The sequence below is a fragment of the Chiloscyllium plagiosum genome, unplaced genomic scaffold (assembly GCF_037043375.1).
Source record: "Chiloscyllium plagiosum isolate Xiang-an unplaced genomic scaffold, Cpla_swu_hap1 HiC_scaffold_16, whole genome shotgun sequence".
NCBI lineage: Eukaryota > Metazoa > Chordata > Chondrichthyes > Orectolobiformes > Hemiscylliidae > Chiloscyllium > Chiloscyllium plagiosum.
The window spans coordinates 16,961,853-16,975,072 of NW_028270154.1; the positions used below are offsets into that span (position 1 = coordinate 16,961,853).

Sequence of the window (13,220 nt, forward strand, 5' to 3'; positions counted from 1 at the left end):
TCCAGTCAATATTTGGATAGTTGAAGTCCCCCATGACAACTACCCTGCCTCTCTCACTCCTATCCAGTAATTCTTGGTGTTGATAGAGCCCTACCCATCCACATTCGTGGGAAGTGTTCCATCATACTCCTAACTTGTGCCTGGTAGATGGTGGACAGGCTTTGGGGAATCAGGTGTTGAGTAAGTCACTGCAGCATTCCTCGCCTGACAGTCAGTATGTCAGTATACCTTCAAGAAACACAAAATGTCAATATAATTTTCAGGGATATGCCTTCATGACATACTTTAATCTTCCTTATCCCTTCATGATATCATCACAGTATTAGAGCATGTAATCTGATCAAGGGCTAGTAGGATGTGGGTAAGGATGTAGCCAGGTTACGTTAAGTAAGTAGTTTAGTGTTCGTGGTTTGGAGACTGTGGTGTTGGTGGTTGCAGGGGGTGATTTGAGTTTCCCAGCCCCAAACCAAATGTTAAACTGTCTAATATTTCCTGCATCAGTGTCAATGCCTATCATTTGGTATCTATGTGTGATTAGGACCAGCTGATCAACTACTTGTCTTAAACAAATTAACTCCTCTTTGCTCTTCCACTGGCTTAAGGTCTGAGGCTAATTCAAACTTGACCTCACTCTTTGATGTAGCAAACTTTGCTGGACCTATCTATGTTTCTATTTCCATTGGACCATGAAATAACATCCCATTGAGATAATAAGCATCCAAGAGAATGATTATGAGACATTTCTTGACGTTTCATTGCTGAAGCAGTTCAACTAATTCAGATCCAAAGACAAGACACATTGGACTTGGGTTTGTTCATGCCATTTTTCTCTTCAAAGATGTTGCCAGAGTTACTCCAGCACTTTCTATTTTTATTTCAGATCTCCAGCATTTGCAACATTTTGCTTTTATTTAACCAATTAAATATTGCCTCTAGGCCTTGTGGAAATAATATCACTTGGACAGGGAGATTATGTTGAGGGAAGATAGACCTTATACCACAACCCATTACTTAATTCAAAAATAGCCTAGGTGATTAGCCAGTGTATTCAGATCCTAATCAATCTCACTAGCCCTGTAATGTGCTCCCAGATGACATAAGGCAAGAGGATGGTACTCGACCTCATTGAATTTCCGCCCCGTGTTTCTCAGTGACTGTAACAGTCTAACACATTGTCTTCTGTTTCTCTCTGTTGCAGATTTACATGATAAAAAATACACACTTTATCGGTCAGTCACAGATCAAAGTGAACTCGAGCTGATTTGTGAAGTCGATTCTACGATAATAAAAACTAAATGGACCTGGTCTTCACATTTAAAGAATGAAGATCAAGAAATAGCTTCCACTTACAAATCAAAGCCTGTCAACATAAACAGGGTCTACTTTGGGAGTCGATTGGTCCCTCCAGTGAGCAATTTCACTGACAGGTTTTTCAGTGTGCGGATTGTGCCTGTCCTGTTTGAAGATGCAGGAGTTTACATATGTTTTCAGGGATCAAATAATCATTTGACCATTAACCTGATCACAATTAAAGGTAGGGGATAAAATGTTGATGATGTTTTCATTGATCAAGTCATTTTTTAAAATCTAAATGATTTTCTTGTTTACACAGTCACAGCGGAACCCTCTGATGCAGTGACTGAGGGAGGCTCTGTTACCCTGACCTGCTCTGTCTCTGATGTCACTAAATCCATGAGACTTGCTTGGATCGATCGCAATGGTAAAATTGTTGCGGCAAAAACATTCAAGGAACAGAAGCAGGAAGGGGATAATTTACAGCTGATTATTCAGAAATTTGACAGAGACAGAAGGAATTGGACATGTACTTTGTTTCATCAAAGCATACCCAAGGTTTTAATTCCTTATTATCTGGAGTTTAACAGTAAGTGTCTCAGATTTTATTTTTAAGATTAGATTTCCTACAGTATGGAAACAGGCCCTTCAGCCCAAGAAGTCCACACTGACGCTCTGAAGAGTAACCTACACAGACCGATTCCCCTACCCTATGTTTACCCCTGACTAATGCACCTAACACTATCGGCAACTTAGTATGGTCAATTCACCTGGCCAGCACAACTTTGGATTGTGAGAGGAAACCAGAGTACCCAGAAGAAACCCGTGCAGACATGGAGAAAATGTGCAAACTCCACATAGACAGTCGCCCAAGGCAGGTCCCTGGTGCTATGAGGCAGCAGTGCTAACCACTGAGCCACCATGCCGCCCCAATGATAATACCTTACTTCACATGTTCTTTTGCATTTCTCATGACTGAGATAAATTGCTTAGCTCTGCAAAGGAATATCATGTTAAGTTATAGAGCAAAGCTGAAGATGAATATTTGGAGCCCATTACACTTCTGTACGGTGACTACTAAATGTTAAGTTGCCACTGTCCATTTTAATACATATTTCTTGCAATAGTTTGGAACTCAGTCGACTTCCTTGCATCCATTATGTTCTGTTGGATAGTGATAAAAACAACAACGTTATTCTATCTCTACCGCTCATTTATACCTTATTCATAACTCTCCAATATCACTTCCAGAACTGGAGGCAGTTAGCAGAGATTGATTGATTGGTAAGTGTTTGGTATATAATGGTTGCTTGAGAAACAATTCACTGTTGGTAGCAATTAAATGGTTGAAAAATATTTGAAAATAGTTGAAATTGAATGATTAGATAATTGACAGGCGAATAATTGGTGGAGGAATGACGGCATGAGGAATAATTGGATAAGTAAGGATATATGTTAGCTGTCCATCCTACTTGAAGAAAAGCAAAATATTATGAAAGCTAGACATCTGGAGAAGAGTGATACTGGACTGGAAATGTTTACCCTGCTTCTTTCTCTCTAGATGCTGCCAAACCCGCTGAGTTTCACCAGTATTCTCTGTGCTGATCCATCCTATTTTATGGGCTGAATATTAGCAGGAAGGCAGGACTTCAGATAAAGTGGTCATGAAATTCCACAGTTGCCTTTTCCACTGACCAAAACTCCTGACCACATACCCTACCAACTTACTCATCTCCTGGTCTCATCACTTCTTCTTCTTTGGATAAGAATTCTGTCCCAACACTGGCCAGCACTCCAAAAGATACTGTTGGAATCATCGAGCTGCCAGACAATCATAACACTGGATGTTGGGATACCAACCCCACACTGGTACTGACAGCCAATTGATAACTTAAAACACATCCAATAGCTATGGGGCAACTGGCTGAGTGGGGGCAATTTTTCAATAAACTTTTCAATGTCAGAATGAGAAAGACCAAAAACATTTGCCCCACATTTCAGGATCTATGCAATCTCAGACTGCAGAGAAAGGAAGTGAGCAAAAATAATTTGCCTTCTGTTTGATTTACAAATATAACTTTTTTCTTATCCCTGCAAGCTGTACTTTGAAGTTCCCTATTCTGAAGTAGGTTTGCCTTCGAATTGCAGCCGGCAGTGGAGGTTGGAGTCTGACTGCACAGGATTCCCAACTCTCTGACATATTCTTTTCACTGTGTAGTGTATAGTATAGCAGTTATGTCAGTGGACTGCGAACTTAAAGGCCCAGTCTATTGCTCTGTGTTTTTATTTCAAAACCCACTGGAGAAATTGCAAAAAATTAATTTTAGTCAAAAAGTCTGGAATGTAAAACTCATTTCCATAATGATGACCATGAAACTATCATTGATTGTATAAAATTCCTATCTGCTTCATTAATGTCCTTTATGAAACTCCAAACACTCATTAACCTTTAGCTGCCCTCCGATATGGCCAAGAACAAAACTCTCATTTCAAGTGAAAAAGCAACAAGTGCTGACATTGATAGTGATGCCCACATCCCACAAATGGATAAAATATTTGTGCTAAAGCAAAGAGTGCTGGAAAAATTCAGCAGGTCGAGCAGCATGTGTGGAGAGAAAGCCGAGTTAAAGGTCCAGTGACCCATCTCAGAACAGAAATATTTATACCATTTTCTGCTGACCTGAATAGTAATGAGCATAGGAGGCCAGTCTCTGTTTAAACGTAGTCATCTGTGATTTCTGTGAGCTCTTGATTTCTGATCAACATCATATATGTCTTTAGTCACAAAATCCTTTAGCAGAATATTCCTCATAGGTTGAGCACAGATTTATTTTTAACAAGTAATCTTGAACAAGAGGGTTACTTTTTGTACCTTTTAAATGCCTAAATCTATCCCTTTCTCTTTTGCTGACCTACCTTTTGCGTATTACGACAGTTGGGTATATCCCTGTAGGTATCAACTGAAAGTCCCCTTCAACTTGTTACAATGTGGTGATAGTGCATGGATTGAATTATTCTTGCTGTATCCCTTCACCTTCCCAGGGTAATGTTTATCTGCCCTTGTGCCATTCCTTTCTGAAAGATGAACCAATATAGTTATGCCTGGATCCTGTGAAGTCCATGATGTGTTAAGATTTCAGATGGGATACTCCACAAATAGTTGTGCTCCAAGGTGAGGAAGAGGACCCTGGCTCCCCTTTGTATTCAGCCTCTTTCTCAGTTAATCAGAATAATCTTCATGTAAAAATCAACCTGTCCCTTTTACATACCTTTTTCCAAATGTATTTCAGTTTTAAAAAGAGCCAAATTAATAATTCTTTCTTGAGTTGAATAAACAGTGAGTTTATTTGCCATCAAATATGAGAAAAACATAAAGTATCATGCACACACACAGATTAAAAATGTGAATGAAAGGGTAACAGTTTAATGGATATATGAATTGGTGTCTTGGTTCCATGAACAGTAGATGGTGAAACATTGCAGCCCTTGGATTCTGTTAGTAAGAGTAATGTTGTGCTAAAGCAGTTGATTTCGTGTTTCTTGAATGTGCAGTTAACTGACAGGATTTTGTCCAAATTACTTTTTGATGATTTGGAGATGCCGGTGTTGGACTGGGGTGTACAAAGTTAAAAATCACACAACACCAATTTATAGCCCAACAGGTTTAATTGGAACCACCTGATGAAGGAGCAGCGCTCCAAAAGCTAGTACTTCCAATTAAACTTGTTGGACTATAACCTGGTGTTGTGTGATTTTTACTTTTTGATGATAACATCATTAGCTTGTCTGACTTCCGCCATTCACACGTGTGTCTAATGGTTGTCCTTAAGTGGTGAGCTTCTAGCACATAATTCCACACGAGCACATCAGCTCACTAACACACACAGACCAGTTTGTTTCAATCACTTTCTTTTGTGTATTTCTGGAAGAGTATATAATTATCAGCGGATAGTTTTCTTCTGTGAAAGGTTTATTAAAAGCTGTCTGGTTCACACATATCCTGTAAGGAAGGAAATTAGTCGTCCTTACCGGGTTTGGTCCACATGTGACTCCAGACCCACGTGATGTTGTTAACTCTTAACTGCTCTTTGAATATTTAGGGATGAGCAATGAATGCTGGCCAAGCCAGCTATGTCCACATTCCATGAAGGAGCAAAGTCCTGATGGCACCTTCAGGTATGACATTCCATGCCTCCCATTCGGGCATTCCATATAATCACCGAAATTAAATCAATAGTCACTGTTGACTGTAAAGTCACTGATAATCCAGACTGCAAGCATCTGGAATTCCCTACATCTGGCAACTGATTCAAAAAGAGGAATTCTGAATCCTTGGGATCTGGATAACATGGATTTTACTGGTATCAGCTATTAAAAGGGAATAATGCTTCAGATGCTTTAATAAAACTGTATTAGGACTTGTCCAATTGATAAAAACAGAATCGCTTGTCACAGTCAGAATATTGGTATTTATGAGAGTGCTGGCCTTTTGTTTTTAAGACACACATTCATCTTGTGGCAGCAATGATTTGAGCTTGCCCAGCTGGTTTCTCATGTAACCAGCAGATGCATAGTACTGGTGCATGGGGAGATTACAAAGGTATCCTCCTTTAAAAAAACATTTGAAATTAAATTTTCATATGTCCATTGGTAACCTGGGGTTATGAACCATTTTTCTGACAATATTTGTTGTGAGGTATATATAGTCATAAACGCAAACAATGTCTTTCTACTCGAATAGCATCATGGAGCTAATATTGAGGCAATATTATCAGGGATTATTGGTTCCAGTCAGTGTTATGGTCAGGTACAATTTTTTGACTTGTCCAATTTCATGTTTGTTCTTTCTCTTTTGTTTTCTCTCATGTCAGGCTTGTGATGGTGTAACTGAGTGATAGTGAACTTTTACATCTTTATCTATTTTTATTTCAATTTATTTTCCACTATTAACTAGTCAAGATGTATTCTATTGAGTTCGGTTCTCATTCAAATTGTCATAATTCAAAAATAAGACCAGACAATGAGAGTTATTCACTTACAGCTATAGTGCTTCCCCTAGATTATAACAGATCCTTTGTTTATTGGTCATCTGCCTACATCTCCTTTGAAGAAGGAATCATCAGATTTCAATGATTTCATTCTTTTCCTGTCCCTAACTGAAGGGGTTGTAGACAGTTGAGCTGCAATATTCCAACCTCGCTATGTGAAATCAGTCGACCTCTTGTCTGTATGGCTGAATGATTATATCAGGCAGAATGTTCATCTACTTTGTCATTCGGGGAGTTTATTTTGGTTTCTTCTTATTTAAACATTAACCTGTGAAGTCTGTTCTTCTCCTTCTGACAGAACCTTCTGCTTTTCGCCACACCAATGTCATTATATATGGGAGTCTGGCTCTTCTTCTCATCATTCTCCTGATAGTGGTGCTGAGCCTGAGAAAGTGCATGGGAACACGTAAGCAAGGTAAATTCCTGCAATTTCTGGTCTTGTACTCTGACAGGAATATTAGACATATTTACAAACCTCAAGATTGACCATTACATCTTGTTTCTAAGATTTAATCATTTGGGTTTATTTGTAGCATTCCACAGTCAACCCTGACTCAGTGTTATCTCCAAGTCAACTAACACTTTGATTTTAAGATCCTATTTGTATTGTTAAATCATATTGTGGTCCTGCCCTCCTTGTCTCCTTAATCTCCTCAAATTGCACATTCCTTCAAGATATCTGTGTCACTCTAATTCAGGCCTCTGTACATTCCCAATTATGGGATGACTCACAATGAGGGAATTCCAGGATTTTTACAAAGCAACATTGGAAGAGCAGTGATATGTTTTCAAGACAGGATAGAGAGTAGTTTGGAGAGAAACTTCTGGCTGGTGGTGTTCTCACGTATGTGCTATCTTGTCCTTCTAGACAGAATTGGTCTTGGGTTTGGAAGGTACTGTCTGAGGTCCTTAGGTAAATTTCTGCAGTGCATCTTGTACATGGTACACACTGCTGCTTTTGAGCTTCAGTGCTGGAAGGAGTGAATGTTTGTGGATGTGGTGCAAATTAAACAGACTGCTTTGTACTGGATGGTGTCAATCTTCTTGAATGTTGTCAGAGGTGCACCTATCCAGGCAATTGGTGAGTATTCTATCACACTCCTAATTTGTGCCTTGTAGATGATGGGCAGGCTTTGGGGAGTCAGGACGTGTGTCATCATCATATTCCTAGCCTTGAGCATATGCTTGCAGCCACTGTCTTTATGTAACCAACCAGTTGTTGTTCTGATCAAGGCTGTTGATAGTTGGAAATTCAGTGATGGGTAGCACCATTGAATGTCAAGAGGTGATGGTTAGATTGTGATGGGTCCTTGGTGATGGTCATTGCCTTGCCTTTGTGTGGTACAAACATTACTTGCCACTTGTCAACCCAATGGATATTGTCCAGATTGTTGCATTTGAACACGGATTGCTTCAGTGTATGAGGAGTCATGAATGGTGCCGAACATTGTGTACTCAGTGAATATCCCCATTTTTGACCTTTTGATGGAGGAAATGTCATTGATGAAGCAGTTGAAAATGGATGAGTTCAGGACAGTACTCTTGAGGAACTCCAGAAGAGATGTCCCAGAACTGAGAATGACTGACCTTCAACAACCACCATCATCTTCCTGTGTGTCAGGTATGATACCAACCAGTGAAGAGTTTGCATCCAACATGCACTGGTTCCAGTTTTGCTCAGGGTCCTTGAGCTCATACTCTGTCCAATGCAGCCTTGATGTCAAGGGCTATCACTCACCCCTGGAATTCAGCTCATCTGTCCATGTTTAAACCAACATTGTAATGAGGTCAGGAGCTGAATGTACCTGGCAGAACCCAAACTGAACGTCACTGAACAGGTGCTGCTTGATAGCACTGTTGATGACACTTTCCACCACTTTACTGATGATTGAGAGTAGAAGGGTAGTCATTAATTGAGTTGGATTTGTTCTGCATTTTGTGTAGGGAATACCTGGGCAATTTATCCTCATTATTGGGTAGACACCAGTGTTGTAACAGTATTGGAAATGCTTGGCAAGAGGAGCAGTAAGTTCTGGAGCATAAGTCTTGAGTCTGAGATTAGATTATCTACAGTGTGGAAACAGGCCATTTGGCCCAATAAGTCCACACCAACCCTCTAAAGATTAACCCACCCAGCACCATTCTCCTACATTTACCCTACTAATGTACCTAACACTATGGGCAATTTAGTATGGTCAATTCACCTAACCTGCACATCTTTGGACTGTGGGAGGAAACCCGGAGTACCCAGAGGAAACCCGGAGTAGACACGGGGAGAATGAGCAAGCTCCACACAGACAGTCGCCCAGGTAGGAATCAAACCTGGGTCCCTGGTGTTGTAAGGCAACAGTGCTAACCACTGAACCACTGTGCTGCCCCCATTATTGCTGGACTGTTGTCATGTCCAATTGCCTCTGTGGTATCCCGTGCCTCCAACTGTTTCTTGATGTTCCATGAAGTTTCTACTCTGGTTACATCTGGCCTTCACTCCACTGCCTACTGAAGCCTTTTAATGGGCCTCACCTTACCAGTAATGGCTTTCCAATGAAAGACTGACCATAGAGGAAAGCCAAAAAAATCCCTTCAGAGAGTGCAAGATCCTTTGTTGTAAATGTATTAAATATTTGATCATAAAACCCAGTGTTCATTCATCTGCAGGCCCTACTGACAAACCACCTCCCCTCTTAAGCCCAACTTGTGGTAAGTCATCCCTCTGTACCTCATCTATCATCCCTCTCCCTCAGGCGGTTGGCAGTTTGGTGCATTAGTGACCCTATCTAGGTAGCATTGTCAAGCTATCCATGGCTGCTAACAACTGATTGCCTGGCAGCATTCATTCAGAAATGGGATTTCTGTCCCTGAGCTCCTTGATTCCATGGAGAGTGAGCAGCTCCCCAGTTATATAGTTAACAGGCCCAATTGGGCTCACCTCAACTATCCAATTAATGGATGAGACCCTTATTGCCTACATTACAGCTGGTCAATACCTCCCACTGTGGCGCAAGAGTCACACTTTGATTTATAATATTCCTTTAAAGTATCAATATTGATACACATTATTATGTTTTCTGTTGTAGGGTTATATAAGCAGACTTGTTTTTAATTCTTGGGACAAGGACATCTCTGACATTCTAGTGCGATTGAAGTGATGGTGGTGAGCTGTCATTGTCAACCATTTCAGTCCATGTGGTTTTGTTACCATGTGGCTTAGATTCGCGAACTGACAGCTAGATTCGGGGATAGAAAATATTCCCTGTCTTCTCACGAAAAGACGAAGTGAGAATCAGTGAACTACAAGGCACGAGCCTAACATCAGTCATTGGGAAAATGCTGGAATCTGATTTGTACGCAGTCTTATTAACACACTTTGTAAAGCATTGCAAATCCAGCAAGCAATGAGAAAGATGAGAACCTGTTGGTCTTTATTCCAAGGGCATTGGAGGGAAGAAATAAAGAAGACTAGCTAAAACTTTATAGGTTTTTGTGAGAACCTGGAAAACTGTGTGCAGTTTTCAATCCCCACATTTAAGAAAGGACACTCTAATGGAGAGTTAAATGTGTCTGCAGCTCTTGTTTATCAAAGTGGTAGAGATTCCATGTTTGATAAGTTGCTGTCAATGGAATCTTTGCAATTTGCTATAATGTGTCTTGCAGACAGTACAATTGTTAGCACTATGCTGACATTAACTCATTTCTTTATATATTACAATGAACATTCAGGAAGAAACCTAAATGTATTTTAAGACATGAACTCTTTTTATGAACAGGGTCAGAAAGTCAAAGATCGAAACCCTTGCAACAAGAGGAAAATGTAGAAGATTCATCTCAAATTTATTCAAATATTAATGATGTTCAGCAAATGCAAGGTAACATTTAAACAATAGGAATTCTAGTACTGTGATGAATCATCACAGCGATGCTTCTTCTGTACTGTAGGTTTTAGTTGGAATTAAAAATAAATTCAAGCACAGAAATGTTCTCCATTCATTGGGTCACATCCAAAAATCCTCTGGAACACAGTTTTTTTAAAAATTAACTGTCCAAATAACTTCTCATATTTGTTGTTGTGTCTTTATAATCTTCATAATTGGGTACTCTCTAAAGCCTGGATTGTAGGCTCCTATGGAATTTAACCCACTCCAGGATTCTAATTAACAGCTCACCTCAACAAGATCTAGGAATAAGATAACTGCTGGTGGGAACCTTTAGGAGTAATTTGTTTATTTTTGAGATTGTGTTTTGGGGGAGGTTTTTTGTCAACCTAATTTAAACTTTCTCCAACAGCGTTAGCAAATCTCCCCCATGAGGATGTTAGTCCTTGTCAAGCTAAGATGCAGACTGAAGTAAAAACAGAAAGTGTTGGAGACACTCAGTAGATCTGACAGTATCTATGGAGAGAGAAACAGAGTTAATGTTTCAAGTCCAATGATACTTCAAACTGTCTACTGAATTGCCTAATCAGCTACTTTTAGTATTACCCAGATTCTACAATGAAGTTCAAACTATAAACATTGCCCAATGATAGTCTACCCTCGGTTAAATCCCATTCATATTTGGCTGCAGATCCTAAGTAATGGCCTGTTGATTACACAAAATACATGGATGCCAGAAATCTTCAATAAAAAAGTGAAAATGTTTGAGAAGCTCAAAAGGTTTGGCAGTATCTGTTAAGAGAGAAACAGTTTCAAGTTCACTGACCCTCTTTTGGAACTTTTTTGGTTTGGTTAATAGCTGTTTTTTGTTGCCCTGACACTGCCTTGTCGCTATGTGTTTTTTCACTTCCGGAGGCATAAGCTATCAACCATTAAAGGCTCACACAACATTTATCACATTCTCAAAACCACTCAAGACAAGTGAGTGTGAATGATTCAGAACAACATAAGGGTATTGTTTAGACTTTTTTTTCCTGACACTCTGATTCCATATGCTGGATGATTCAAATATATCTCAATAGTATAGAAGTACCTGAATACAACCACTTTAAAAAATTAAGTCAAACTGAAGATGTTTTTTTTTCAGCTTATTTTTAAGCTTTTTTTTTTCAGCTTATTTTTAAGCTTATTTTTCAGCAGGTACCAAGTTACCAGGACTTGGAACAAGTAACTTTTCTGACTATGCAACTGATGGTAAAATGGCAAAAATAGACAGTAAGTAATTGAATCATAATATGTGGCTCTATTTGTTTCAGCATTATTAAAAAGAAAACATCAGATTTTTTGTATTAAGTTTGTTTCTGGTTAGTACTTTGGGCAGGACGTGTTCAGACTTGCAATGATAAAGACCGAGATATTTTCACACTATTTAGCAATATATGACCTGGTAAAGCTGTTGCAATGTAAGCATCTTCAAACCCATCACACAAACTTAGATTCACTAATATTGATCATTATGTGTATCATTTGTTTGCCATAGAAGGTCTGTTAAAGATTATGTAGAATAATAGTCCAATGAAGATACCTTTTGGACCAACCAGTATATTGATATATGGTTGATTAAAGAAGCAGTTAATGAGTGCTTTGGGACAAAGTGGTGTCATGGTACTGTCACAGTGCCACTGAATCCTGTAACTCCAGGTTAATGTTCTGAGGGCATGAGTTCAATTCCCACCATAGTAAATGGTAATGCTTGAATTTATTTTAAAAAGTGAGTCTAACAGAGACAATGGCACCACTGGGTCACTGAATCACTAATGACCTTCAGGATTCCCAGTAATGTGATTGACTCTAAACTTCCCTCTGGGCAATTAAGAAATGCTGGTCTAGTCAGTAATGCCTACATCCTCTGGATGATTTTTTTAAAAATTACCTATAGATTTTAATGACTTGCTCAACATTTCCAAAGAAGGGTGAGAGTCTCATTACACTTTCCTCTTCATCTCTCTCAAAACCCTCCAGGGATGAAAAGTTTCCCTGAAGAAAGGACAAATAATTTGCAAATGAATTTCAGTGTCAATTATGTGCAGTGTTATATTTCTAAAAGATTACATATTATTTGGGATAGGGTTAAGGTAAGTGAGTTAATCCACCTGGGTGAAGCCCAGAAATTCAACTGGATGATGTTATGAACCCAATGACACTTGCCAGCGACCTAACAAACATACACCCAAATTCATATCCTCTTGACTTTTAAAACTGTACTAGCACCCTTCATATGTCTAACCTTTCAAAACCTTTCATAATTTTAAAAACATCCCTTATGTACCTCCACTTGGCATAGTGGCACAGTGGTTAGCACTGCTGCCTTACAGTGCCATGAGACCCAGGTTCAATTCCCACCTCAGGCAACTGTCTCTGTGGAGTTTGCATGTTCTCCCCGTGTCTGCATGGGTTTCCTCCGGGTGCTCCAGTTTCCTCTCACAGTCCAAAAATGTGCAGGTTAGGTGAATTGGCCATGCTAAATTGCCTGTAGTGTTAGGTGAAGGGGTAAATGTAGTGGAATGGGTCTGGGTGGGTTGCTCTTCGGAGGGGCGGTGTGGACTTGTTGGGCCGAAGGCCTGTTTCCACACTGTAAGTAATCTAATTACTCCAACCAACATTCCTGTTTTAGGGGGAAAGCGATGACCTCTTACTTCTAATGTCATCCTTGTAAATCTCATTTAACTCTCCTCAGTGCTTTTATATACAGACAGAATTATGCAAAGTTCCTCAAGTATGGAGTTCAGTGTAACCTTGTATGATTAGGCTGCAAGTGCCTAATAGTTCTTTAGGGTCTGATCAAAGTGAATATAAGAAGACATGTGCACTTTCATACAAAGCAACTTAACTAAATTTAGATAAATGCAAACTAATGAGTCAGTCTATTAGCTTGAACTACTTCAGACATAATCAAAACATGAGCCTCACTGCCCACTGCCATTGGGGACTCCTCAGTGACAGCTGG

General features: G+C 39.5%; 1 protein-coding gene across 10 annotated transcripts in view; it reads left to right on the forward strand.

Moving 5' to 3' along the window:
- LOC122547072 (uncharacterized) overlaps positions 1-13,220 on the forward strand; it is a 108,946-nt gene that overhangs the window by 88,660 nt on the left and 7,066 nt on the right. For 7 of the 10 annotated variants that reach the window (XM_087995166.1, XM_087995163.1, XM_087995160.1 and 4 more), the window contains 5 exons: positions 1,199-1,534; positions 1,613-1,882; positions 6,640-6,756; positions 10,109-10,207; positions 11,411-11,488. In XM_087995166.1, the coding sequence (XP_087851292.1) occupies positions 1,199-1,534; positions 1,613-1,882; positions 6,640-6,756; positions 10,109-10,207; positions 11,411-11,488 (900 nt within the window). The remainder of the gene's footprint in view (positions 1-1,198; positions 1,535-1,612; positions 1,883-6,639; positions 6,757-10,108; positions 10,208-11,410; positions 11,489-13,220) is intronic. The other 3 variants (XM_087995165.1, XM_087995159.1, XM_087995161.1) reach the window with 3 other exon arrangements.